Source organism: Micromonas pusilla (genome assembly GCF_000151265.4).
Source record: "Micromonas pusilla CCMP1545 genomic scaffold MICPUCscaffold_3, whole genome shotgun sequence".
Classification (NCBI taxonomy): Eukaryota; Viridiplantae; Chlorophyta; class Mamiellophyceae; order Mamiellales; family Mamiellaceae; genus Micromonas; species Micromonas pusilla.
Genome location: NW_003315884.1, coordinates 1169119 through 1189012, shown reverse-complemented (window position 1 = coordinate 1189012; position 19894 = coordinate 1169119). Strand labels below are relative to the sequence as shown.

At 67.5% G+C, this 19894-nt stretch overlaps 9 protein-coding genes across 9 annotated transcripts; 4 read left to right on the top strand and 5 right to left on the bottom strand.

The window, feature by feature from the left end:
* Window positions 1–327: 327 nt before the first annotated feature.
* Window positions 328–2269, top strand: MICPUCDRAFT_62441 (uncharacterized protein; the record flags this gene model as incomplete). The annotated part of the gene is made up of 1 exon (XM_003057332.1): window positions 328–2269. A coding segment is annotated over one exon (1942 nt), but the record flags the coding sequence as incomplete, so codon positions are not given.
* A 1043-nt stretch (window positions 2270–3312) lies between these two features.
* Window positions 3313–5321, bottom strand: MICPUCDRAFT_56475 (uncharacterized protein; the record flags this gene model as incomplete). The annotated part of the gene is made up of 1 exon (XM_003056860.1): window positions 3313–5321. One exon carries the CDS (start codon window positions 5319–5321, stop codon window positions 4035–4037), a length of 1287 nt encoding a protein of 428 aa, XP_003056906.1. The 3' UTR covers window positions 3313–4034.
* A 118-nt stretch (window positions 5322–5439) lies between these two features.
* MICPUCDRAFT_56474 (uncharacterized protein) lies at window positions 5440–6990 on the bottom strand (the record flags this gene model as incomplete). The annotated part of the gene is made up of 1 exon (XM_003056859.1): window positions 5440–6990. One exon carries the CDS (start codon window positions 6988–6990, stop codon window positions 5440–5442), a length of 1551 nt encoding a protein of 516 aa, XP_003056905.1.
* A 245-nt stretch (window positions 6991–7235) lies between these two features.
* On the bottom strand, window positions 7236–8603 carry MICPUCDRAFT_62438 (uncharacterized protein; the record flags this gene model as incomplete). The annotated part of the gene is made up of 3 exons (XM_003056858.1): window positions 7236–7480; window positions 7865–8041; window positions 8137–8603. The coding sequence occupies 3 exons, from the start codon at window positions 8601–8603 to the stop codon at window positions 7471–7473; spliced, it is 654 nt and encodes a 217-aa protein (XP_003056904.1). The 3' UTR covers window positions 7236–7470.
* Window positions 8604–8942: 339 nt separating this feature from the next.
* Window positions 8943–10172, top strand: MICPUCDRAFT_49521 (uncharacterized protein). Its single transcript, XM_003057331.1, has 2 exons — window positions 8943–9212; window positions 9535–10172. The coding sequence occupies exons 1-2, from the start codon at window positions 9152–9154 to the stop codon at window positions 10086–10088; spliced, it is 615 nt and encodes a 204-aa protein (XP_003057377.1). The 5' UTR covers window positions 8943–9151; the 3' UTR covers window positions 10089–10172.
* Window positions 10173–10272: 100 nt separating this feature from the next.
* Window positions 10273–12582, bottom strand: MICPUCDRAFT_56471 (uncharacterized protein; the record flags this gene model as incomplete). The annotated part of the gene is made up of 2 exons (XM_003056857.1): window positions 10273–11633; window positions 11826–12582. The coding sequence occupies 2 exons, from the start codon at window positions 12580–12582 to the stop codon at window positions 10273–10275; spliced, it is 2118 nt and encodes a 705-aa protein (XP_003056903.1).
* Window positions 12583–12761: 179 nt separating this feature from the next.
* On the top strand, window positions 12762–14423 carry MICPUCDRAFT_56470 (uncharacterized protein; the record flags this gene model as incomplete). The annotated part of the gene is made up of 3 exons (XM_003057330.1): window positions 12762–12830; window positions 12968–13577; window positions 13745–14423. 3 exons carry the CDS (start codon window positions 12762–12764, stop codon window positions 14335–14337), a joined length of 1272 nt encoding a protein of 423 aa, XP_003057376.1. The 3' UTR covers window positions 14338–14423.
* A 133-nt stretch (window positions 14424–14556) lies between these two features.
* On the top strand, window positions 14557–16272 carry MICPUCDRAFT_32444 (uncharacterized protein). The gene is made up of 2 exons (XM_003057329.1): window positions 14557–14655; window positions 14845–16272. The coding sequence occupies exons 1-2, from the start codon at window positions 14602–14604 to the stop codon at window positions 16117–16119; spliced, it is 1329 nt and encodes a 442-aa protein (XP_003057375.1). The 5' UTR covers window positions 14557–14601; the 3' UTR covers window positions 16120–16272.
* On the bottom strand, window positions 16228–18773 carry MICPUCDRAFT_46773 (H+-translocating pyrophosphatase family). The gene has a single exon (XM_003056856.1). The coding sequence runs from the start codon at window positions 18714–18716 to the stop codon at window positions 16449–16451; it is 2268 nt and encodes a 755-aa protein (XP_003056902.1). The 5' UTR covers window positions 18717–18773; the 3' UTR covers window positions 16228–16448.
* Between the last annotated feature and the right edge of the window lie 1121 nt (window positions 18774–19894).

Below are 19894 nucleotides of genomic sequence, written 5' to 3'. Positions count from 1 at the left end.
CAAGGTGGGTTTGGGTTTTTTTTTCTCTGGTGGCTTTTTTTTTTTTTTCCCCGTACCCGCCCTTTTGAGATCCCGGGGGGGGGGGGTTTTTTTTGGAGGGGTCCCCCCTCGACCTTTCTCCCTTGGAGGGCAAAAGAACCCCCGGGACTTTAGGGGGACATTCCAGAGGGAACCGGACGTTCCCAAAGGCCCCCGCCACATTTCCCGGCCGCGCCTCCCCGGGGGGGACGCGCGCGATACGATCCGATCCAATGGATTTCTTGGGTGGGGCCCCCCCCCCCCCCCCCATCGCCTCCTTCACCTTCACCACAACAGGACGACCCGCGCATGCGAATCGCGCACAACCCCCCGCTTCGCGTCCCGCAGCTCGGCGCGGACGCGAGCGGGCGACCGTACTGGGTCTCCCACGGCAAGCTCTTCTGCGCCGACCCGCGCGAGGGCGCGGGCGGGGTGACCCACGTCACGGACGAAGCCGCGTGCGGCGCCTTCGCGCGTCTCGGCCCCGTCGTCGGGGACGAGATCCCGCAGCACCCCATGGACGCGAAGATGTTCGCCGTGTTGAAGCACACGGGCGCGGTGACGGAGCGAGGGATCGCGAAGATTGAGAACGACGCGAGGACGGCGTGGGAGTTGGCGGCGACGGCGGCGAGGGAAACCGCGACGGCGGGGGCGTCGCCGCCCGTTCTTCGCGGCGACCGACGCAGCTCGATTCGATTGCGATTCGATTCCGGCATCGACGGCGGCGGCGACGACCTCGACGTCGCGATGGACGTCATCGTATCCTCTTACGACGACGGCGACGACGACTTTTTCCGCGCGGACGGGCGCCCGCGGGGCCTCGCGGCGGCGACGGCGATGTCCCGCGCGGTGGCGACGACGACGGGGGGAGAAGACGGCGTCGTGGACTGGCGAGGCGACGCCGCGTGGAAACTCGCGGTGGAGTACGACAACCGCTACGCCGTCGCGCGTCACCTCGCGCTCGCGAGAGCGACGGGGTTGGACGCGACCGTCGCGCAGCGCGGCCCGAACTTCATCGACAGGGTGGCTGCGGCGTACAGGTTCGACTGGCCGTCGCCGCCGCCGTCGTCGGCGCTCATCACGACGTTGACCACCGCGGACGCCTCCGCGGCGACGTGCAAGCTCGGTTCGGTGAAAACCCTCTTGCTGCAGCTCGAGCACGACCTGTTCGGCGTCCTCGGCGGGCGCTGGGGCGACCAATCCTGGCGTTTAGGGTGGATCGCGTCCGTGTGCGACGCCGCGTTCGCGTCCGACCTCGCGCCGAGGCTGCTTCAGTTGGAGCGCGCGACGCACGTCAACGCGTTCGAAGACGCGTGGCACGCGTCCTTCGTGGACGAGAAAGTCGCCCCGCGCGACGAGGAGGACGACCGGAACTTCGTGCTAGAGGGCGACGGCGTCGGGCCGTCCGAGCTCGGGCGTTTCGTGCCGCCCTCGCTGTTCCACCGCGCCGCAGTGTCGCTCCCGCGCGACGTCGTTCGAAAGCTCGCGAGAACCGCCGGCGTGAGACGGCTGGAGCCGCGTCACGGCGTCTACGGCGGCGGCGACAGAAGGAAAGCGCGCGGCGCGGAGTGGGTCCGTCGCACGTCGAGGAGCGCGTGGATCGGCGAGGTCGAGCGCGCGCGATCCGTCGCGGCGCTCGGGATGTCGCTTCGAGCGCTCCACGCGCACGTGCGGTGGGACGCGCTGGCGGCGTGGCCCGCGCGACGCGGCGCGAGGAGAACCGCCGCCGCCGACGAGCCGCCGAGGCACATCGTTCGCGAGCGCGTCGCGATCGACGAGCTCACGGGCGTCACCGAGAGAGAGTATCTCGTCGTCCCGTGCGAGTCCTTATCCGCCGCCGCCGCCGCCGCCGCCGCCGCGGACGACGCGTCGCGCTGGACGCGCGAGGCGAACGTTCCGCTGCACATGCTGAATGAGTGGACGCTTCGAAACCGCGTGACGGCGTGGGACCACCCCGGCGCGCGCGCGGCGACCGCGACCGCGACCGCGACCGCGGCGCCCCCCCACGCGCCCACCCCGGTGAAGAGCTCGTCGAAGTCGACGCTGACGCGTCTGTACGAGCGGTACGAGCGGCGCGTCGGGATCGAGTGCGCGGTGGACGCGAACGCGTCTGGGTCGAGCGAGGGGTGGACCGCGGGCGCGCTCCCGGACACGCCGCCGAGGAGTTCGACGCTCGACGAGATCGCGTCCGCGCGGCCGACGGGCGGAGGCAGAGCCAGCGACGCGGCGAAGACGCGTCCTCGCGCGAGAGAGAAGGCGAAGGCGGCGCCGAACGTCATCGAGATCGCCATCGAGACGGAGGACGACGAGGGGATGACGACCGACGCGAGGGCGGAGCGCGGGAAGACCCGCCGAGGGACGCCGCCGACGCCGACGCCGTCGCCGGTTCCGAAGCCAAAGAGCGGACGGCGACCGAACGGCATCGCGTCGGAGTACATGGCTCGAAAGTACAACATCGAGGTCGGCGCGCCGATCCCTGGCGGTGTTCTCGACGTTTTATCCCTCCCCGGCGCGCGAGGCGGCTGTTCGCCAGAGCGGCCCGGGACGACGCGGGACGACGACGCGCGCGCGAGGCTCGACGCCGCCGCCGCCGCGGAGGCGCTCATCGCGAAACCGGTGACGTCGCGAGCCGTCGGCGCCGGAGACGCTCCCTCCTTGGCGTCGTCCCCGACGCGTCGACCGCGACTCTCGACGGCGGAATCCGAGCGCTGCCTCGCGGTGTTGGACATTCTCCACGGCGCGCGCGACGACGACGACTGCGGCGGCGACGGCGGCGAGAAGCGATTTCTCGACGCGTCGTTTTGCCGCCGGCTCCCTCCAAAGTCGCGCCACCCGGAGTACTACGACGAGGCGTCGCACCCGGTCGACCTCGAGAGCATCGAGCGGAAGACGAAGCACAGGGCGTACGCGAGCGTTCGAGAGTTTTGCGCGGAGTGCGAGTGGGTGTTCGACAACGCGGACCTCTTCGCGTTTTTCGCGCACGAAAACGAAAAGCAAGCCGGCAAGTCCCCGCGCGCCGGGAACACGTTCAGTACCACCGTCGCGGACGACGCGGCGGCGCTGAGGAAACTGTTCCGCGCGAAAGCGATCGAAGCGTTCGTGCCCCTCGCCGCCGCCGCGAACGTCGCCGACGGAGACGCGACGACGCAGGGAGGAGCGCGCGGGAAAGAGACGCGCGCTCCCCCGCGCGGCGAGAGCCTCGTCGGCAGGCGTCTCTCCGTCTACTGGGCCGAAGACGACGCGTGGTACGCTGCGTTGTGCACCGCGCACGACAAAAAATCCGGCGCGCACAAGCTTCGGTACATCGCGGACTTGGAGGAGGAGTGGCTGAACGACCTCGACAAGGGCGGGCACGCGCGAGAACCGAAGCCGCCCGGGCCGAAGAGCCCCACGCTGTGGCTTCCGGAGACGGCGGCGATGCGCGCGCCGCTGACGGCGACGACGGCGAAGACGATGTGCCGGGTGATGGAGACGATCGAACGGCACGCGGACGCGCACGGGCGGCGGCTCGCGGACTTGTTCTACCGCGCGCCGTCGAAAGAAGACGACCCGGGGTACCACGAACAGATCGCCGTGCCCGTGGACCTCGCGACGATCGCCGCGCGGCTCATCAGCGGCGAGCACCGGAGCGCCGGGGATTTCGCGTCGGATTTCGAAGTCATGCTCGAAAACGCGACCAAGGCGAACGAGCCCGGGCTGGTCGCGCACGAGGACGCGCGGAAGTTACGAGGGATCTTACGTCGCGCGCTCGGGAGGGCGGTGCCGGGGTACGCGCCCCCGCCCGGGCCGTTCGGCCCGAAGCGACGGAAGCTGAAGACGTTCGAGGAGACGGAGACGGAGAAGGAGAAGAAGGAGAAGGAGGAGAGAGACCGCGCGCGCGCCGCGGAGAAGAAGGAAAAAGCCGCATCCGCGGCGCGAGGCGGAGGAAGAGGGAAAGAGAAGCAGACGCCGATTAGCTAGAAGCGTGCGATAGAACTAACGACGACGACGATGTCATCGTGTATTTTTATTACGAATTAAGCACTCACTGCCACCGCGAGTCGCTCGAACGCGTCTCGCCACCGCCCCCTCCGCGCGCCGACGATGAGGTCCGACTTGTTCGGCGGCGCCTCCGCGGCGTTGAGCACCGCGAGCGTTCTCACGACGTACCCAGCCTCCCTCGCGCCCTCCGCGCGATCGAGCTCCACCTGCGTCTTCGCGGCGCGTCCGATGTCGAGGACGTCGTCGGACGGCGCGTCGCCGCCGGGGACGCCGGCGGCGTGGCCCGTGTCCGCCGCCGCCGCGAGGGCGGCGAATTCATTCTCGCTCGCGAGCTGCGTCGACAGCCATCGCGACCGCGGGTGCGTGATCGCCTCGACCGGCGGGCACACGACGACGTCGTCGTTCCTCGCGTCTTCGCTTGCTTTCGTCGCCGCCGCGCCCGCCCCCGCCTCGCGCTCGGGTCTGGAGCCGAGCGCGGTGTCTTTGTAGTCGACGACGTTTGCGCTGAACGACGACCCGCCGGCGATGGAAAACTTGAGCTTGCCGATACAGCAGGGCGACACTAAGAACGCAGCGTTCGCGCGCACGCACCGCGCGATGGAGTGATCCGTCGCGTTCCCGCACGCGTGCAGCGCGACGCCGACGTCGAACGGCCCGATCTCCGCGCGCTCGATCATCCCGCACAGGACGGTCACGTTGCTCAGCCCCGCCGCCGCCGCGCGTTGGGATACGAGATCCGCGCTTCGACGTTTCATCTCCACGGCGACGAAGTCCATCGACGGGAACGCCGCCGCGAGAGGGAGCGTGAGGTTCCCGCTCCCGGCGCCGAAATCCACAACCTTGAGCCGTCGCGCGTCGTCGCCGCCATTCCCGCCGCCGCCGCCGCGCTCGTGCTCGCGCTGGAGCTCGCGGAGGACGACCGCGAACGATTCCACCTGCCAGCGCTTCCTCTTCGCGCGAACGGTGACGACGGCGGCGCTCGCGGCGTTCGCGGCGCTCGCGCTCGCCTCGTCGCCGTCGTACGCCATCTTCGCCGGGTCGCACGACGCGCGCATCGTCGACCAGTCGATCGGCGGCGCGCCGTCCCACGCCCTCGTCTTCTCGAGCGGCGTGAACGCGTCGCCGCTCGCCGGCGGCGCTAACCTCGAGACGATGGCTCGCACCGCGTCGTGCCGTCGCTCGTTCTTCCGTCGCCGCTGCCTCGCCTTGTGCGCCTTCTTCTGCGCCCTCCGCGCCGCGTTCGGGTCATCGCCCGCCTCCGCGGTGGCCGTCCCGGCGGCCATCGCCTCCCGCAGCCGTCGGCTGCGCGACCCGTTCCCCATCGCGCGCGAACGAGTGGCGCGCGAAACCTGCGGCGACTCGGCTCGACGACGACGGACGATCCGATGTTCGCGGCGCGGCGTTTACGTTTTTGAGTCATCAGAATCAGATCTGTTTCTGTCACGTCTCCATCGCTGCCCGCGCGGCCCCGTCGCTCGAATCCCCTCCGTACGACCGCTCCTCCCGTATCGCCTTCCTCGTCGTCTCCATCGTCCGCGCGACCCACCGCATCTGTCGCGCGTTGAGCGAACTCCCGATGTCCTTCACCCGCTTCAAGTGCGCGGACGACGATATCATCGCCTGCGGGCGACCGTCCCCGTCCCCGGCGAACGCCGACGACGTCTCCGACGACGCCGGCGAACCGCTCCGGCGAACTGACCGCGCGAACGACGCCCTCTTCTTCGCCCCAAACCCCGCCCCCCCGGAGAGGTGCGACGCGGGTTTCGTCGAGAACTTACTCGGCGTGACCGTGAGCGTCGCGAGAAGGTCGTCGTCCACGGGGAGGCCGCCGCCGCCGAGGCCGTTCCCGACGGCGCGCGTCGACGTCGACGTCGACGCCGACGCGCGCGTCGTCGAGCGCGGCGTCGTCTCTCCGCCGCCGCCGCCGCGGCGGACGAACGCGCTCATCGGCCGCGTCGTCGACCGCACCTCCCCCGCGGTCGTCTCCTCGCGCACGAACGCGCTCGACGGCCGCGGTTTCCCCCCCCGCGCGCGGAACGTCCCGCGCGCGGGCTCCCTCTCCCTCGGCGCGCCTCCTGTGAGCCCGCCCAGGGACCGGCAACGCGTCGAGTCGCCCTTGTGCGATTCGCTCGCGTCCCGCAGCGCGCGCGCGATCCCGTACCTCCCCACCCCGCCCCCGCTGCCGCCGCCCCCGCGCGAAACGTCCGCGTCCACCTCCGCGACGACGACGGCGTCCTTCGCGCTCGCGGCGAAGTGCGCGCCGCGCCACTCCCCGCGAAGGCCGCTCGAGCTTCGGCCCGCGCGCGCGGCGTGCGACGTCTTATTCCGCGCGAACCCGCCGTCGTTTCGCGACGCCGGCGCCGTCGTCGGCCGCGCCGTGTGCGAAGTGTACGCGCGCTCCGACACCGCGACGTGGACCTGGCGCTTCGCGCGCGCGTCGAGCTCGACGTCGTCGTCGCGCGCGAGCTTGACGTACGCCGCGAGCGACGCGGAGGACTCGGAGAGTCTCGCGGTGGACGGCCGACGCGAAAAGCTCGATCTCGACGCCGATTCAGACGACCGGCGACCGCTCGCGAAGCCGTCCCCGGTCTCCCCCGGTCCGAAGCGCTTCACGCGGTACACCGTCGCGCCCGCGGTCGTCGGGCGCTCGTACGTGTCCGCGAAGGCGCGCGCGGCGCGCTCCGTGGGGTAGTACGCCGGCCGGAGCGACGACACGGGGAGGAACGGGCGATCGTCCGGGATCGCGACCGAGGGATCCCGCGGCGGCGTCTTCACGCGCGGCGCGTCGCGGACCATGCGCGCCACCTCCACCGCGCTCAGCGGGCCGCGATCCGCGGGTCTAGACACCCACAGGTTCTTCTCGTGCTTCGGGTCCCACTGCCGCCATCCCACGCTGTCTCTCGTCTCGAACACGACCGTCGACGACGGATCGCACTGATTCAGCACGCGCGGCGAGCTCGGCGCGTCTTCGCCGTAGTCCGCGCGCGTCATCGTTCGCTGCGCGTCCGGCGATCCCGACGGACTACGACAACACGCCCGCGGCGCGTATCGACGGAACGGTCGAGCGACGCCGCGCTCGCCGGTGTGGCCGCCGCGGCGCCCGAGCGAGTCGCGAAAGGATGGATTACTCCTAATTCGGACCGGGAAACCGACGGACGTTTCGGGATTTTTCCCCCCGCCGGCCTGGCTGCTTGTGCCTCGCGAGCTGACTCTGGACGGGTCGGTCCCGACGGCGCGGGTTCATCGTTCGCTCGTGCTATCGACACGCGCGCGTGACGTCGTCACGCGTACCATCTACTCTACACATCACCACTCGCTCACCACAGCTCGTCGTCGTCGTCGTCGCGCATCTCCCGCGCGCGTCGCGCGTCGTCCTCGTCCTCCTCCCAGCTCTCGCCCGCGCCGACTCCGGAACGCGGGTCGTGACGCCGCGTTAACGACTCCGCCGCCGCCGCGGCTCTGCGCGGCGCGTCACGGGACGCTGCCGGTGGGAGGTTCGGGTTCGGGTTCGAGTTCGGGTTCGGACGCGGCGACGAGGTCGTCAGTCTCTCTGTGTCGGACACCACAGTGTCGGACGCCGGGGCGTCGGACGTCGGCGTCGGCGGTCGAGAGAGCGGCGCGCCGCGGTCGAACGCGCGCGGCCGCGTCGCGGGCTTCGCCGCCAAACGCCAGTCGCGATGCGCCGAGCTGCCCGGACGAGCGGGCGTGGGTGGGAGTCTCATCGACGGCGTGATCGGGTCCTCACCCGCGCTGGGGTGCTTTGAAACGAGCGGGCTCTCGGTCGTCGGGACGAAGGCGAGGGTCGCGTGGTGTCTCTCGAATATCGACCGAGAGACGATCGTCGCGTTCGTCGTCGTCGTCGCACCGTCGTTCGGCTTGGTCCTGAAGCAGGTCGTCGCGCTTCGCGATGAGCGGTTCGAAGATGTCCGTTCGCGTGACGATTCCGATCGACTTCTTCTTATCGTCCACGACCGGGAGCCTATGCACGCGGTGCATGAGCATCATCCCCGCGGTCTCCGCGATGTGAGCGTGCGGTCGGACGCTGCGAAGGAGCGAGGAGGAGGAGGGGACGGGAGGGGAGAGGACTGAGCGAAAAGTTTTCGACCGACGCCGAGGCGAGCGACGACGACGACGCACCAGAACGGAGGATGGCTCATGATGTCCTCCACGGTGATCCCCACCTTCTCGCCGTTCTTCAGCTTCTCGACGTCGCGCCGGGACAAGACGCCGACGCACTCGCCGCTCTCCGCGCTCGCGACCGGGACGCCCTTGTACCTCTCGAGAAACTCGACCACGGTCGGGTCTTCCAGCTCGAGCTCGGGCGTCAGCGTCGCCGCCGGGGCCGTCATCACGTCCTCGACGAGGCCATACGGGTCCACGACGCGCGCTTCGTCCATCTCCGACGCGCCGCCCGTGGGGTTGTGCCCGCCGACGGCGACGTTCTGCCTCGGCGCGGCTCGCGCGCTGCCCTTTTTATTAGAAGTCTCGACCGCGTCCGCTTCGGACGACGCGCGGACGGCGCGGCGGCGCGGCGCGCGCGCGCGGACGATCGCCGCGCGGGGGATCGCGTGCGCGCGAGACGCGAGCGCGAGGACGGCGGGCATCGGAGGAGTAGCGCGGGGGGGCGCGCGGGAGAGAGGTGGAGGGAGGACGGCGCGCGGTGGCGGAGTGTCGTGGTTTCGTCGGCGCGCCCGAGGGAAGATGTCGGCGATCGGGTGCGATCCGTACGAAAGCGAAATAATATGTTCATCGGCGAGTTGAAAGGGGACGCGATCAAATGTTGAAACCGAGGGGTGCGTGAAAAACACACCTCAGACTGTCGATGAACCGTCGACCGTCGATCGAACGCGACTCATCACGCGCGTGTGGCGTGTGCCGTTGAGGAGACGGAGTGGTGACAGACTTTGGCGGCTTCTCCGCGTCCTCGTTCGAGACAAGCGGGGCGCGCGTGAGCGACGACGCACGGCGCAGTCGACGAATCACGCGCGTAGGCGACGCGCGCGCGCACGCGTGAACGCGAGAGGGGTTCGACGGCGCCGCCGCTCGCAGATCCGGCCGCGTCGTCCCTCGCGCATCTTTTTTCTCCGCCGACTAGAGTCGCGGGGGGAAGAAATCGCGCCGCGGCGAACGGAGCGTCGCGTCGTCGCGAACGATGGGGGCGGTGAACCAGCAGTACGACCACCTCATCAAGCTTCTGCTCATCGGAGACAGCGGTGCGTCCCGTCGCCCGACTTCGCGCTCGCGGACGCGCGCTCGCCGCGGCCGCGTCGGTGCCCGCCCCCGCGAGAGCAGAGCGATCGCGCGCGAGCGAAAAGACCGCCGGCCGGCCGCGACGTCTCGCCGTCGCAGTCAGATCCGTCGCGTCGTCCGGCCCCAACCGCCCGCGGCCATCGCGCCGCGCGTCTGTCGTCGTCCGTCTTCGCTTCGCCCACCCCGCATCTGACGTCGCGTCGCGTCGTCGCGTTCGTGTTCGCTCTCTTCGCCTCTCCTCGCGCCGACCGTCGATCCTCCCTCCTTCGATCCGAACACCGCCAGGCGTCGGGAAGAGCTGCCTGCTCCTGCGGTTCAGCGACGACTCGTTCACGACGTCGTTTATAACCACGATCGGGATCGACTTTAAGATTCGCACCGTGGAGTTGGACGGCAAGCGCGTGAAGCTTCAGATATGGGACACCGCGGGGCAAGAGCGCTTCCGGACCATCACGACGGCGTACTACCGCGGCGCGATGGGCATCTTGCTCACCTACGACGTCACGGACGAGACGTCGTTTAACAACGTGCGAAACTGGATGCGAAACATCGAGCAACACGCGTCGGAGAACGTGAATAAAATCTTAGTCGGGAACAAGTGCGACATGGAGGATAAGCGGGTGATTTCGCACGCGCGGGGGAAGGCGCTCGCGGACGAGTTCGGGATACCGTTCTTCGAGACGAGCGCGAAGGCGAACGTGAAGGTTGAGGACGCGTTCTTTTCAATCGCGCGGGACATAAAAAACCGGTTGAAGAGCGACAAAGAAAACGCCGGCGGCGGGGGGATCAAGCTCGGCTCTGGAAAGGGCGGCTCCGGATCGAAGTCGTCGTGCTGCTAGACGAGCGTCGTGACGTGACGTGACGACGCGCGCGTGTTGAAGGGTGGGCGAGGGAGGATGACATGCAAACGCGATTGACGTTTCCATCGTTCGTTTTCGTCTCGCAGCATCTCGACGCGCTCGCTACCCGAATCGTTCCATCGCTCGCTACCCGAATCGTTCCATCTCTGCTAAAAAGGGTACTTCACCGGTGCCCGAGGAGACACATCGACCCCCACGACCCCGCGGCGATCGTCCCCAGCTCGTTCGGGTGCGCGGCGACCGCGAACGCGGGCCCCGAGAGCTCGATCGGATCGTCCCGCCACCACCGTCCGCGTCCGTCGCGTCGACGTCGACGCCCCGCGTCCATCGCGAGCTCCGCGTCCATCGCGTTCCCCCCGCCCGCGAGCTTCTTCTCCTCCATCTCCGAGAACATCTCTCTCTCCATCCTCGCCGCTTCCGCGGACTCGTCCGCGTCGACGTCCTCCGCGGTGACGCCGTGGACCCAATGCCGCGCCGTCGGCGACGGGCTGACGTCCAAAAATTTCAACCCGCGCGTCCCCGCGGCGCCGACCGCGAGCGCGGCGCACCCGGCGCCGCTCGACGCGTTCACCACCCACGCCGCGGTCCTCCTATGCCGCAGCGCGTTGGCGTCGTACATCTCCGACGCCACGACCGTCGCGCCGTCCTCCGCGATCGTCCACGGCGACGGCGGGCAGTGCGCGTGCGAGACGCGCGCGCCGCCGACCGCGGCGAGGTCGATCACGCCGGACACCCCGCTCCTGAGGTGGAACCCCAACCGACGCGGATCCAGCGGGTCTTGCTCGCACCAGTACACCGCGCTCCGCGTGACCTTCCCTCTCGGGCCGTCGCGAAGCATCGGGACGTCGTTCAAGAGCGACGCGATGTCGATCGACTTCAAGAGCGGGTAGGACACTTTTTGTTGCGTCGCGAGGCTAAACGCCGCCGCCTTCGCCTTGGCTCCCGCCCGCAAGTCCCACACGTGGACGAACCCGCCTTCGGTGCCCGCGAACACGGTGTGCCCGTCCGCGGACGCGCGGACGACGTGTATCTGCGATCGGTGGTCGCTGCCGCCGCACGCGAGCTCCGCGCGCGGGCGCCCGCCCGAGGACCGCTCGTCCCAGAGGAACGCGCGTCCGCGGCGACCGGACGCGAGCACCTTGTCCCCGCCGTCGCCGACGAAGCACACGTCCAACAGACCGGTGGCGTCGCCCACGCTGCCGCTGCCCATCTGATTCGCGCTCGAGAACGTGCGCTTCGTCACGCCGACGCACACGTCGAAGACTTCAACGGCGTTCGAGTCGCCGCTGACGGCGGCGACGCCGCCTGATCCGCCGCCCCACGCGATGGAACTCAGCGAGCTCCCGGCTCGTCCGATCCCGCCGCTCCCGAGCCCTCTCCTCGCGAACGAAGGCTCGTACAGCTCCCCATCGCTGACGCGCACGGTATCCGCGCGCTGCACGCACAGCAGCCCGCGCGCGGTCGCCACCGCGAGGTGCGTCCCGCCGTTCGGCGAGTACGCGCACGACGCCACCGGGTCGCCCGCTGAGGGTAATTGTCCATACGAAGCGAACGTCGGGGTGGAGTTCAAAGGCGTCAGATGGAGTTGAAAGGCGCCGAGGTGTGTCGGGATTGAAAGCGAGGGGTGGGAGGAGAGAGACGACGGCGAAAGTCCTTAAGGATCGGCGTTCACCACGCCAACGCGGTCGTATGGGGATCAGTGTAACCAGAATGCACCTGACGACGTCTGCGCCGCGTCCGTCTCGCGCGGGTCCCGCGGGAGGTGGCACACGCCCAGCTCTCTCACGGCGTCGAACATCAGCGCGTGCGCGGTCATCTCGAGCGCGCGCTTGCCGCCCGCGCCGCCGCCGGGCGCGCGCGCGTCCGTCTCTCTGCCGAGCGAGAGGCCGGATGCGCGCGGCCGCGTCGACGACGGGTGCGACTCCCGCGCGCGCAGGCATCGATGGGCGATGCACGACCGAGCGCCCGCGCGCTGCCACCGCGCGGACGCGACCGCGGCGACGCGGTGCTCGTACGACGCGGACGACAGTGAAGACACGGACGACGCGACGCGCGCGGCGTTGGACGCGGCGAGCGCGTCCGCGTCGTCGCGATGCCGCGCGCGTCGATGGGACGCGAACAGTCTTCCCCAGCCCTCGATCGCGCGCTCCATCTTCACGAGCGCGTCCGCCATGCGCGGCGGCGGGCGCATCGCGAGCCGCGCGCTCGCGTCGTCTTCCGCGGGGTCATCCTCGCGGCGATCGTCGTCCCTCGCGAGCGGCGGCGCGCGCGCGACGACGCGCGCGAAGGAGGACGGGACGTCGCCCGCGTCCGTCGCCGGATTCTTCTCGTCGCCGTCGCCGCGCGCCGACGGCGCGACCTTGTCGTTCACGTCCACCAGGGGCTTGCGCGACGACGTGAGGAACCCGAAGAGCGTGCCTTGCTTCCCGGCGATATCCCCGCGCGCCTCGCTCTTCTTCACGAGGCGCCCCATCGCGTCGACGCCGCCCGCGCGCGCGTCGTTCTGCATCCAACGGCACTTTTGAAAAGCTGGTGTGGCGGAACCGGGGGCGCCATATCGAGCCAGTCTCCAGAACGCCGATCGATCGAAGCCGCGGGACGCGCCAGTCTCTTCGCGCGCGCTACGCCGGCGGGAGGAACTCGAAGTCGAAAATGGTGGTGGGGTACGCGTGGGCGTTCTCCGCCGCGGTCGCGCAGAGCGGCTCGGACATCCTCCGCAAGGTTCGCACCCCGACTCGCGCGCCTTCGATCGTCGTCGTCGTCGCCGTCGACGCATGATGATGCCTCTTCGTTCGATTCGTCGTACACGGGCGCTCATCATCATCACGCCCCGACCCCTCCGTCCTCCTCCGCCGCAGCTCGGGACGAAGAACAAGCGCTTCAGCAGCAACCTCGAGCTCGTGACCGCTTGGGAGTTCACAAACTGCGTCGTCCTCGCGTGCGCGATGCTCCTGCGCGGCGCGACGCCCGCGGTCCGAAGAGGCTTCGAGGATCTTCAACTCGTCGCCGTCGCCGGCCTCAGCGGGCTCGCGAAGATTGGATGCAGCGTCCTGTTTCAGCGCGCGTTGACGCTGTCGCCGGTGTCTCTCTCCGTGCCGTACCTCGCGTTCACGCCCGCGCTGCTGCTGTTCACGTCGTACTGGACGCTCGGGGAGAAACCGAACGCGTACGGCGTCGCGGGGGTGACCGTCCTCGCCGCGGGAGCGTACGCGTTGAACGCCGTCGCGGGCGGCGGCACAGGCGGCGCGTCATGTAAGGCGAGCGCGCGGGGAAAATCATCAGACGTCGCAAAGTCGGGCGGGGGGGGCGACGAGAGAGAGAAGGACAAGGCGTCGCCGACCGCGGCGGCGGCGGCCGAGGCGGGGAAGGGTATAAATAAGGTGTCGTCCGGAGGCGGCTCCGTCGGCGTCGGCAAACTCACGCCGAACAAAGGGTCGTTCGGGTCACTCAATCCGCGCGGCGGCAGTGGTGCGTTCTGTCGTCACACTGGTCCCCATACGACCGCGTCGGCGTGGTGAACGCCGATCCTTAAGGACTTTTGCCGGCGTGTCTCTCCGCCCACCCCTCGGTTTCAATCCCCGCCATCGACGCCTTTCAACTCCGCTTCTGACGCCTTTCAACTCCACCCCAAGGAGGCCGCGGCAGCGAGCGCGGCCGCGCGAGCGAGGAGGGCCTCCTATCGCGGACGTCGTCGGGGAGCGTCCCGCTCGGCGGCGGCGGCGGCGGCGGTTTGGTGGGCGGGAAGAAAGGAGCGGTCTCCATCCTCCTCAGACCGTTGCTGTGCGTGATGCCCGCGGAGCCCGGCAGTCGATTGATGCTCTTCGTCGCGTTCGTGTGGTCGCTCACCGCGGATGCGGACAAGGTGGGATACTCGTTCGCGTCGAGTTTTCTCGTGTTCATGGTCGTGCAGCGCGCGGTGATGACGACGCCGCTCGTGTGTCTGTGCCTGTACAAGTCCGGCGTTGGGAAGTGCGCGCGCGCGGTGACGAATAACATCGGGTTTCTACTCCTGATCAGCGTTATGGAGATGTACGTCGTCGCCGCGTTCTTGAAGGCGCTCGATCACCTCTTCGTGTCGTACGCCATCGCCGCCAAGCGAAGCGGGATCTTACTGAGCGTGCTCGGCGGGGCGATCTTCTACCAGGAGAAGATCAGGGACCGGCTGCCGTACATCTTGGTCATGCTCGCGGGTATGGCGATCATACTCTGCGGGACGGAGGAGCACTAGTCATGTCGTTAGTAATGCTGGGGGCGCGGGAAACGCGCACCCAACGGCGGGCGTCTGAATCGATTCTTTCACATCTCACATTTCAAGTCTCATCAGCTCTCAAGCATCGTTCGCACTGCACGCGCTTCGCGCTTCGGCTGGTGTACACGTACCGACCGCTCGCGCCGCCCTTTTTTCGAGTGATAAGCGACGCGCTCGCGACGCGGACGCTCTCTGTCACCAGCACGCGGTGTACCCCGCACGTGCTTGGAACCGTCAGGCACCATGACGGAAGTGGTCGAGAATGAAGAGGAGATCGAGATGTGGAAGATCCGCAAGGTGCGCGCCGTCGTCCTCGCGCCCCACCCGCGCGCCTCGGTGAAAAAAAGCACGGCAATCGCGCGGGCGATTTGAGCTCGCCGACCGAGACCCTCTCCTCTTTCGCTTTCGATCTCCCCGCCGCGCGCGTCGTTCGCACGCCGCTGACCCCAACCCGCCCCCATCCTCGCTTCCCGTGAACGTCATCAGCTCGTGAAAGGTCTCGAGGAAGCGCGAGGGAACGGAACGTCGATGATCTCGCTCGTGATCCCGCCGAAAGGACAGATCAACCTCACGTCGAAGATGCTCGCGGACGAGATGGGAACCGCGTCGAACATCAAGTCGCGCGTGAACCGACAGTCCGTCCTCGGCGCCATCGGCTCCGCGCAGACGCGCCTGAAACTCTACAACAAAGTCCCCCCGAACGGCCTCATCATCTACTGCGGCACCGTGCTCACGGATGAGGGGAAGGAGAAGAAGGTGAACATGGACTTTGAGCCGTTCAAGCCCATCAACACGTCGCTGTACTTGTGCGATAACAAGTTCCACACCGAGGCGCTGTCCGAACTTCTGCAGTCCGATAACAAGTACGGGTTCCTCGTCATGGATGGGCACGGCTCGCTGTTCGGAACGCTGAACGGGAACCACAGAGAGGTGTTGCACAAGGTGTCCGTGGACCTGCCGAAGAAACACGGAAGAGGAGGGCAGTCCGCGCTTCGCTTCGCGCGTCTGCGTCTCGAGAAGAGGCAGAACTACGTCAGGAAGATCGCGGAGATGATGACGCAGATGTTCATCACCGCTGATAAGCCGAACGTGAACGGCCTCGTCCTCGCCGGATCCGCGGACTTCAAGAACCAGCTCCTTCAGTCCGACTTGTTCGACATTCGTCTGCAGCCCATCATCTTGATGATCGTGGACGTCTCCTACGGCGGCGAAAACGGTTTCAACCAAGCGATTGAACTCAGCGCGGACGTCCTCGGGAACGTGAAGTTCATCAAGGAGAAGAAGCTCATCGGGAAGTACTTCGACGAGATTAGCCAAGACAGCGGGAAGTACTGCTTCGGGCTTAAGGACACGCTCGCGTGTTTAGAGATGGGCGCGATCGAGACGCTCTTGGTTTGGGAAAACTTGGAGGTGAACCGGCACACGTTGCTGAACAAATCGACGGACGTGGAGGAAATCGTGAACCTCACCCAGGAGCAGGAGAAGGACGACTCGAACTTTAAGGACAAGGAGACCGGCGAGGACCTCGAGTCCACGCACAGCGAGTCCCTGCTAGAGTGGTTCGCGAACAACTACAAAAATTTCGGGTGCGTGTTGGAGTTCGTCACGGACAAGTCCGAGGAGGGGTCGCAGTTCGTGAGAGGGTTCGGCGGGATCGGCGGCATGTTGCGGTACCAGGTCGATCTCGCCGCGTTCGAGGTCGCGTCCGACGCGGGGACGTTCTCCGGCGATGACTCGAGCGACGACGAGGGATACATCTGATCAGGGGGGAGCGGCGCGGCTACCCCCGCCGACGAGCGACGCGACGGCGTTCGTCTCGTTTTTTGCGCTTTGCGCGAGTTGAAGAAGAGCGTCGACGGCTCGGTCGTCGTGTTTTATTAGACTCTCTTTTATAACAACGTTCGAAACAATGCGAAATACGAAGATGAGAGTAAGGTTCAACTTAATACGTAAAAATGCAACTTTCGCGACGTGCGCTCGCTCGCTCGATGTTACCAGTCGCGGCTCGTTCGAAACCAACCGCGACGACGAGGCGGCTTTCGTCGTCGAAATGAAATCATCGATGAAATGTTACTCACCGCGCGTCTCTCTTAGTGCGGAAGCATGAGCAGACCCTTGCCGTTGTTGATGGAAAGGAAGAAGTCCGCAAACACGAGGGAGAGGATCGCCATCAGCTTCATCACGATGTTGAGAGCGGGCCCGGACGTGTCCTTGAGGGGATCGCCGACGGTGTCGCCGACGACGGCAGCCTTGTGAAGCTCCGAACCCTTGCCCTGGACGACGCCGTCGATGGACACGGAACCCTTCTCGACATACTTCTTCGCGTTGTCCCACGCGCCGCCGGTGTTCGAGGACGAGATCGCCATCTGGATCGAAGAAACGATCGCGCCCGCGAGCATGCCCGCGACGGGGGCGTTCCCGAGGAGGATTCCGAACGCGAGCGGCGTCGTCATCACGAGCACCGCGGGGGCGATCATCTCGCGAAGAGACGCGTCCGTGGAGATCTCGATGCACTTCGCGTGGTCGGGGGGGGCGTGCCCGGGGGTGCCTTCGAGGAGGCCCGGGATCTCGCGGAACTGCCTCGCGACTTCCTTGACCATCTCGTTCGCAGCCTGACCGACGGACTTCATCGTCATCGCGCTGAACCAGTACGGAATCATCGCGCCGAAGATAACCGACGCGAAAATCATCGGCTCGAGGAGAGAAACCTTCGTCATCGTGAGCTGCGAGCGCGTGATGAACGCGCCAAAGAGCGCGATGCCGACGAGGCACGCGGAACCGATCGCGAAGCCCTTGCCGATGGCGGCGGTCGTGTTGCCCGCCGCGTCGAGCGCGTCCGTGACGTCGCGGACGTGCTCCGGAAGCTCCGCCATCTCAGCGATGCCGCCGGCGTTGTCGCAGATGGGGCCGTACACGTCGATCGCGAGGCAGGTGGACAGGTTGGAGAGCATACCGAGCGCGGCGAGGGAGACGCCGTACATGTCGCCGAGGTAGAACGAGACGTACACCACGATGGAGAGGAGAGACACCGGGAGCACCGCGGACTTGTATCCGAGCGCGAGGCCGTAGATGATGTTCGTCGCCGCCCCCGTCTCGCACGCCTGGGAGACTTCGCGCACGGGCTTGTACGAGTGCGAGGTGTAGTACTCCGTGATGAAGCCGATGAGGCAGCCGGACCACAGACCCATGCACGTGCAGACCCACGCGCGGAGCGGCGTGAACGTGATCGAGGTCGCGTCCACCCTGTACAGGATGAATTCCTCCGGGAGGAACATGCACGCGAGGAGGCCGATCGCGCCCGTGAGGAGCAGCGTCGTGAGGCCGAGCTGGAGCTTGAGGACGGTCTCGATGTCAGCCTCCTTCTTCACGGGCTTGATGTGCGTCGCGACGAAGGACACCATGAGGCAGACCAGGATGCCGCCCGCGGAGATGGTCACCGGGAACATGAGCCCGGGCCACTTCCCCTCGGAGACGAGGGTTTCCGACGCCGACGCGACGACGAGCGCGGCGCACGTCGCCTCCGCGAAAGAACCGAAGAGATCGGAGCCCATGCCCGCGACGTCACCGACGTTATCGCCGACGTTGTCCGCGATCGTCGCCGGGTTCCTCGGGTCGTCCTCGGGGATGCCCTGGACAACCTTGCCCGCAAGATCGGCGCCGACGTCGGCGGCTTTAGTGTAGATGCCGCCGCCGACACGGCCAAAGAGCGCGACGGAAGAGCCGCCGAGGCCGTACCCGGAGAGCGCTTCCATGAGCTTGAGCGTCTCGGACGTTTTCGTGTCCCACTCGTCGAAGTGGAACGCGAACAGGTGCACGAGGGAGTACAGGATGAGCATGGAGAGGCCGCAGAGCGCGAATCCCATGACGGAGCCAGCCCTGAACGCGCAGTTAAACGCGTCCGTCCACGGGTTACCGCCCGCGGCGCACACCGTCGTGCGCGCGTTGGCGTACACCGCGACTTTCATGCCGATGAGGCCGGAGATGATGGACGTCACCCCGCCCGCGACGAACGCGACCGCGGTGAGGGCGCCCTCGTCGAAGTGCCACTTCTCCTCGATGTAGGACGTGAGGATGAGGACGACGATCCCGAACGCGCCGATGAAGTACATGCAGATCGTGTACTCCGCGCGAAGGAAAGAATCCGCGCCGACGCGAATGGCTTCGTAGATCCCCATGAGCTTCGTCGTGTCGATGCCGAGGGACGTGAGGAGCGGCGCGCCATTCCCGGAGCCGTTCGAGGAATCCACGAGCTTGACGCGCTGCACGAGCGAGAACTGGTACAGCGCGAAGAAGATCCCGATGAACGAGACGAGGATGATGAACGCGTCCGCCGCGGGTTCGCTGGCGTAGGTGGCCATGTTTGGCTGAGTTTCCCTTTGTGCACGGCCAAAAAAAGGCGTGCGCGCGAGGAGAGGCTCGCGCGGGAAGTGGCAGATCCGCGCGCCGCAAATTCCGATCTCACCAACCCCTGTAAAGTTAAAAATAACCGTCTGGTCTAAATATCCCGACGAAAAGATGCGCCGCCATCGCCACAGGTTCATAGTCGAGTCAATTTAACTCGACATTCGCGAGTCGCGTCGCGAGATCGGCGCGAGCGCGCGGTCGACCGGTCGGCGCTTCCGATCAAAAGAGGCGGGAAAAAGGAATCTCATAGGAATCTCGCTTTCAAACCGCGTTCAAAGCCTCGAAATGCGTCGCAGCTCATCTGATGAGCGCGCATCGCGGGGGGACGATGAAAGATGAAAAGCGACGCGCGCTCGAGCGTTTCCCGGCATTGGCGCGGCTCGAACGCACGCGTTCGCTCGCAAGCGCATTCGGACGTCCCCGCGCTCGCGCGCGTATCGCGTAGACGGCGTAAAGCGCACCCGGACGCGCGCTCGCGTTCGCGCGCGGGAGCGGCAGAGCGCGACCGTCGCGGCGTCTCGCCCGCGCGTCACCGCATCTCTCGCGAGAAAACAATGGCGAGCCTCGCGCGAAGCGCGCTCGCGCCGCGGGACGATAACGCCCCGTTCGACCCGTTCGGCGTCGCGCTCCCGGTCGCGAAGCCGAAGCCGACGCAAGAGAACGTGCGGACGTACTCGCGGCGGCGCAAGAAGGCGTTCGCCGCGCACGCGGCGTCCGTCGCGCTCACGAAGGATCTCGGAAAGTTGACGGTGCGCGACGCGGACGACGACGCCGCGTCGGACGCGCCGTCGACGCCGATGAGCAAAGAGTCGTACCACGGCCCGTTCGACAGCGGCGAGGACAGCGACTGCGGCGGCCCCGGGACCGCGATCAAGAAGCGCCAGGCCGCGGAGGAGAAGGAGAAGGCGGCGAACGGCGAGATGAGGGCGGCGTTCGTGTCCAGGGCGGACCGCCGCGCGCGCGACGCGGCGAGACGCGACGACAAAGACGCGTTCCTCGTCGCCGAGGAGCTCCAGGAAAAGAAGGCGTTCTTCCAGAAGGTGGATAAGTTTTCGCTCGCGTCCGAGTCGATGTGCGACTCGCCGTCGACGCGGCCGCCGTCCACGGCGAAGGGCGGCGGCTCGGAGACCTT

What these genes read in the sequence shown, in the direction of transcription:
- MICPUCDRAFT_46773 (XM_003056856.1), bottom strand. Translation starts at nt 18,716, where the DNA reads ATGGCCACCTACGCCAGCGAACCCGCGGCGGACGCGTTCATCATCCTC.
- MICPUCDRAFT_32444 (XM_003057329.1), top strand. Translation starts at nt 14,602, where the DNA reads ATGACGGAAGTGGTCGAGAATGAAGAGGAGATCGAGATGTGGAAGATC. An exon ending in AGATGTGGAAGATCCGCAAG is followed by an intron (nt 14,656 to 14,844) that starts GTGCGCGCCGTC and finishes GAACGTCATCAG; the next exon opens with CTCGTGAAAGGTCTCGAGGA.
- MICPUCDRAFT_49521 (XM_003057331.1), top strand. Translation starts at nt 9,152, where the DNA reads ATGGGGGCGGTGAACCAGCAGTACGACCACCTCATCAAGCTTCTGCTC. An exon ending in TCTGCTCATCGGAGACAGCG is followed by an intron (nt 9,213 to 9,534) that starts GTGCGTCCCGTC and finishes GAACACCGCCAG; the next exon opens with GCGTCGGGAAGAGCTGCCTG.